This window comes from Hibiscus syriacus, unplaced genomic scaffold (genome assembly GCF_006381635.1).
Source record: "Hibiscus syriacus cultivar Baekdansim isolate YM2019G1 unplaced genomic scaffold, ASM638163v2 tig00111701_pilon, whole genome shotgun sequence".
In the NCBI taxonomy this organism is placed as follows: Eukaryota; Viridiplantae; Streptophyta; class Magnoliopsida; order Malvales; family Malvaceae; genus Hibiscus; species Hibiscus syriacus.
The window spans coordinates 381,912-387,911 of NW_024063157.1; the positions used below are offsets into that span (position 1 = coordinate 381,912).

The window sequence follows — 6,000 nt, forward strand, 5'->3', positions numbered from 1 at the left end:
CCATAAAAATATGTGATTACATGATAAACTGTTAAGGATGAATTATGTGTATGTATGTATTTACTGTAGTTAATCTGATATGATTTTATATGATACGAAGAATGCATGGAATTGGTATACCATGATAGAACATAACATGCATGTATTGATATATGTTATAAAGTGCATTATAAGTTGTTATGCCTCACTAAGTCTTCGACTTAGCGTGTGATTGTTTCACACGTAGGTTTCGGGAAGAGTAAAGAGTAATGCGGAGCAAGACATGTCAGTTCTCCTTACCAAATGTCAGATCAGAAAATATATGTACTGTTTATAGAGTGTAGTTGGCATGTAGTTTAAAGATATAAATTGTATGAACTCTGATATATTTTGTAAACGTTTTGAATAAGTTAAATGTTATCAAAGTTTTTAAATTACTCACTATTTTATACGAATAAATGTTTGAAAAGTCAATGTGACACTTCGGACTCGTATCCGGGTCGGATACGGGTTGGGGGTGTTACAGCATACATCACAATGTGGTTTATAAATATGTTGTCAATTTAGTTGGTAATGTATTTACAAATTCTTTCATTGAAATTCAGATGATATGAAAAAGAAAAAAACCATTACAGAACTGAGAATATCTTATCCTGTATTCGGAGAATGGAACTGAGAATATACGAAATGCAAAATCGGTTGTTGTTTCCTTACCAATTGCTTTGACCGTTGTCTGTTAATCACAAATGAAACGAAGAAAATAAAAAACAAAGCTCCATTGTTCATTTAATACCAAAATTAAAGTCGTTTCAATTTTCAGCTTTTTGATTCGATGCGAAAGAAGGAAAGTGAAGAGAAAGAAATAAGAAGAATAGTGAAGAAAAAGAAGATGGGGAATGAGTTGAAGAAGAAGAATAGTCAGTCAAAATGGCGGTCAACGATCCATCTCAGCAGATAACAGTCCAGCTGTATTTTTCGTCACGTCTCTTAACGGTTGTTAATGGTCAGTGACCATTTTGTCACAAACGATAACGTTAGTGACCTATTTGTAACTTTTGAAACATTAGTGGTGAAAACGAAAACTTATCCAAACATCAGTGACAATTGGCGTAGTTTACCCAAAGTTAAATAAGGGTGAAGAAAAATAATAAAATTAAAGATAACATGAGAAGAAGAAAGATCATGGATATAATTTTATTCAAATAATTACTATATTAATTTATGATTTTACGTTATTTTGAGTTATATATATATATAACACTTTTCGTTAAAAGAATTGATTAAATTGGTTCATTTGGTTTGTGAAATTATCTAAAAGTTGATATGCAATTCAACAGTACAAAATAATATATTTATGATTTTTATAATAAAAATGCTAGTGAGGTAGGATTTAATATCTGGAAAAAAACATATAAATCAAAACTATAATCGGGTAAACATAGGTTTTTTTTTTTTTTTTGTTAATATACTCAAATAAAAGATAGACGAATGTGCGAACTTCTAAATTTTTATAAAAGAGTGAAGATAGATTATCATAAAAAGTTATAAAAAATCTAAAATTTATGATAATTTGAATTTTTTTAAGGAATCAACAATCTTCACCCACTTGGTCACTTCCTCTCGACCCATTCTTAATTATAAGTATATTTTTTTAAAATAGTATGAGATAATTACGAGATATTATATGTTTAAAATTTTATTAACAAATTAATAATTTTAGAGACTAAAATACTAACAATTTGGCCAAAGATGATGGATTGAGGCTCTAAGAATTATGTTAAAACACTCCTTTAAACTTTTATCATATTTCAATTAAAATACTAACAACTTTTTTCTTAAAACACTCCTGTAAACTCTTCATTGACTAGATTTTTGGGGGGGTAAAGTACACTAAAGTTTATTAAATTGTGTTAAAATAATTTATTAGTTAACAAACTTTTAAATATTATAAAATAGTCATTAAAGCTCATCAATATGTTATAAAAATGTCATTAAATTTATTAAATTATTATAAAATGATACTTAAACTTATCAAAATTGTGTTTCTTAAAACACTCCTTTAAACTCTTCATTGACTAGATTTTTGGGGGGTAAGGTACACTAAAGTTTATTAAATTGTGTTAAAATAATTTATTAGTTAACAAACTTTTAAATATTATAAAATAGTCATTAAAGCTCATCAATATGTTATAAAAATGTCATTAAATTTATTAAATTATTATAAAATGATACTTAAACTTATCAAAATTTATTACTATTTATAACAATGTAGAGCATTCGTAAAAGCTCAATAAATTTAATGATTATTTTATAATATTTGAAAGTTTGTAGGCCAAAAAAGATTATTTTTTATATAGTTCAATGACCTTTGATATACTTTACTCTTATTTTTCTAGGTTAGAAATGAATTATTTTAAAAAAATAAACACACATCAACCTTTTAACCATAATAAATAATTGTATTTACTATTTGAACTAAATGATGACATTATAAAATAAATGGATCAAACTAAAATTAAAATACATGGACTAGATTATAAATTTAAGAATAGAAGAAAGATTAAAATCAAAATTTTACCGATTCACTCCACCACTTTCATCAAGCTTACGAATCATATACAAAGCATTACTGGTAACCTTGGCCACATTCGTAATCTTCTTCTTCACATCACTCTTTACCTTCTTCTCAACCCCTTCGAATCCGTCGAGACACGTGTCCTCGTACGTCAGAGCCGCGCTAACCCACGTCCGCGCATTGCTCATCTGGAACTCGAACGTTTCGCCTCTCAGGTGCTTCAACTCACTCAACGTCCTGCTCAACTCGTCCACCGACTCCGCCATCTGCTCCACGCAGTCAGTCAACGCGGCTCGTTCCCTTCCGCTTCTCCATAAAGCCACCGTCACATTGTTCGTCAAGTAACTCGACGCCTTGCGGGCGCGAGCCAGGCTGACTTTGACGGCAGCTTGGGCTAAGTCGCGTGGGGTGTTGATGGGACCCGAGTAGGACGAAAGTGTGCGGAGGCACAGAGATGGGTAGCAGTCGTTGATGCATGAGGAACGGATCAGATCTTTTGGCGGAGCGGACGGCTTCGATGCTGCGGCGGATGGGAGGAGGAGTGTTGAAAATAGAAGAAAGAGAGGGATTGGCTTCATTGTTGAGTGCCGGTTTAAGTGAGTGTTGAGAGTCGAAAGTTTGGTGATTTGTTTTATAGGGGCAGAGTGAACGTTGGCTTAAAGTTAATGACTAAATTATCTTAGGATTTTTTATATGGGTTTAGGAGGGATCCACATGAAACAAAATTCATTCAATTTTTTTAGATAAAATTTACACCGACTAAATATTAACTATATATTTTTATTAAATAAAATAAAGATTTAATTGAAAATTTAATATAAAGATGTATTATTATAATTATTTCTAAATATACGATAGATAATTATAATACGAGTCAAGATTTTTACACTTTAAACTCAAATTTGACCCAACTTGCCATCATCTCTCTGAAAATATGTAACCCCAATATTACTTTCAATATTTACCTAAATAATCACTTTAGTCCGTATTATTTTTTAAAATATTTGAACACCTAGAATTTACCTAAATGGTAACTTTAGTCCTTATTATTTTTTAGTGTATTTTAATCTCCAACGTTTTAATTTTTGGATGAAATTTTTTAGTTGACTAACGACGATCAACGCATGTGGTTAAAATGATATATATCATATTATCACATTGAATGACATGACATGTGATACATCAATAATTTAACACATGCAAAAATATCACATCAAAAATATGCGTTCAACATTAGTCAACTAATAATTTCTATTGAACAAAGATTATGTTGACCAAAAATTAAACTATTAAGGATTAGAATATTAAAAAAATTATAAATTAAAATAATCATAATAAACGTTGAGGTTCATTTTAACATTGTACTTATTTTTTATTGTAGGATGATTATGGTAATTATAAATTGTGTATAATATGAAGGGTAGAGTTGGCAGTTCGGGGGTGATGAAAAGGATTGGGAGTAAATGCAGCGTGGTGACAGGCGGCACCAACCAATCCAATGGAAGAAACAATTTGCGTCGGTAAATAATTAATTAAAGATCCCAACACAACTTTACTATTTTTTTCCCTTTGGCCCCTCTTTCTTCCCCAATGGAACATCAAACAAAAAATAAGTATGGAATTGATAATTTTAAATACTTTTATTGTAGAAATGGACCTCTCTTGTCTTATGTTAGTATTATTTTATATAACATGCGCGTTGATTATAACATATTATTTATTCATATATTTTTTAACTTATTAATAACGTATTTATATTTTATAGACGTGATTGTTCGAACTTAGATCTTTTAGAGAAAATAATATTTTCTTTTATCACTCAGATCACTAAATGAATTCTTATGTTAATATTTAAATTATAATTTCCATACTTATTTTTTTTAAATATCGACATTCAATAAGAATGCGACACATAATATCACAGATGAAATTAGAATCAAATAATGGGAGTGTTCAATTGACTATGTTCAAAACAATATGAACTCTTTAAGCATTTAGTCTAAAAAATTAGAGGGACCAAAGTCTAATTTAATTTTAATTAACAAGATAAAAAAATGTCATTATACCAAAGATTTTGGAGCAACCAAAGCCCCATTAAACTGACAAATTCTTATTAATCTAGATCGGATTGTGCATAAGTCTATTATAAATGTAATCCTATCAATCTAATTTAATTTATTCACAGTATAAAAAATCAAACTTACGATTTTATTTAAAAGTGTTAATGCTTATTAATACACAAAAATGAGAATCGACAAAAACTAAAGAAATTTTCAATTAAATTTTAATTTTGGTCTCTATATTATGTTTAAAGTTAAGATTTAATCCCTCTATTTTTAAGAAAAAACTATCCTTCCAACTCACCATCTTGACATGGGTTTTTTGTATTGAAAGGATTGCTTTTAAGTAAAGTCCACGTCAGCGAAATAATAGTTGTAGACTTATAGTTAATTGTTAACTATTTTGACGAACTAAATAGGCACTATTAACAAATTAACCCCTACACTATATTGTAATTTCCACTTAGGAACTTAAACTATCAATTTTAAGTACAGTAAAGGGATCACAACCATAAATGGACCAAAGTTGTTAATGTAGGCTTTAAAAAAAAAGAACCTTGGCACCAGCACCCAAGAACATGAAGTTGTCGATGCTGAAACAGATCATGTGCAAGAGACAGTGTAGCAGAGTTGCAAACTTGCTTTACATTTTCAGGAATATATCATATATGTTCATGCATGACCTTAATTTGACGGGTTTTGACTCGATTCAGTCTTATAAAATCGGGTCGAGTTCAGGTTTAGGGTGACAAAACTCTAGTAATTATAAAGGAGATAATTGTAATAATACTTATGTTTGTGTCCACGTGAAATCTGAGCTGCAAGGGTCAATAAATTTATTCTTATGTTAACCAAAGCTTGTTTTAATGGGGACTAGACCATAACTATGTCAGATTACTAGTTCAAGTTTAAAGTTTTGTACGATATTGAAAGAGTTTGGACAAAAATATCAAGTTAGATAAAATCAAAGTCTTGTACTATATCTTGAGTAGTTGTTGCACTAAACATTATTAATGTATAAGTTCATATATAACCTATAAATTATATTATACCATCACTTCAAGAACAGTAATATATTTTTGTAGTATGTTTTTTCCAGCCGAATTTGATGTTGTTTCTACAATTGAGTTTTATTTGGTTATTTTGTTGATTTATTCATGATCTAAACTTTTGAGGCGATTATCTTATAATTGATATGATGTGGACAAAAATAAAATTATCAGGACCTAATGTCAAAGGTACAAAGAGTTCGGGACTTGGAGCATATTTTTCCCCTTTAGTTTTGATTAGGCTAAAAACACTATCGTCGCCTGAGAGATTCGAACTCTCGCGGGGAAACCCCATGTACTTAGCAGGCACACGCCTTAACCACTCGGCCAAAGCGAC

The 6,000-nt window shown here is 29.9% G+C and overlaps 1 protein-coding gene and 1 non-coding gene across 2 annotated transcripts; both read right to left on the minus strand.

Moving 5' to 3' along the window:
* Positions 1-2,536: 2,536 nt before the first annotated feature.
* LOC120167803 (pectinesterase inhibitor 3-like) lies at positions 2,537-3,152 on the minus strand. Its single transcript, XM_039176697.1, has one exon. The coding sequence runs from the start codon at positions 3,130-3,132 to the stop codon at positions 2,554-2,556; it is 579 nt and encodes a 192-aa protein (XP_039032628.1). The 5' UTR covers positions 3,133-3,152; the 3' UTR covers positions 2,537-2,553.
* Positions 3,153-5,918: 2,766 nt separating this feature from the next.
* On the minus strand, positions 5,919-6,000 carry TRNAS-GCU. Its single transcript has one exon. It is a non-coding gene; the product is annotated as a tRNA-Ser (tRNA).

Coding starts and splice junctions, on each gene's coding strand:
- LOC120167803 (XM_039176697.1), bottom strand. CDS start 3,132: ATGAAGCCAATCCCTCTCTTTCTTCTATTTTCAACACTCCTCCTCCCA.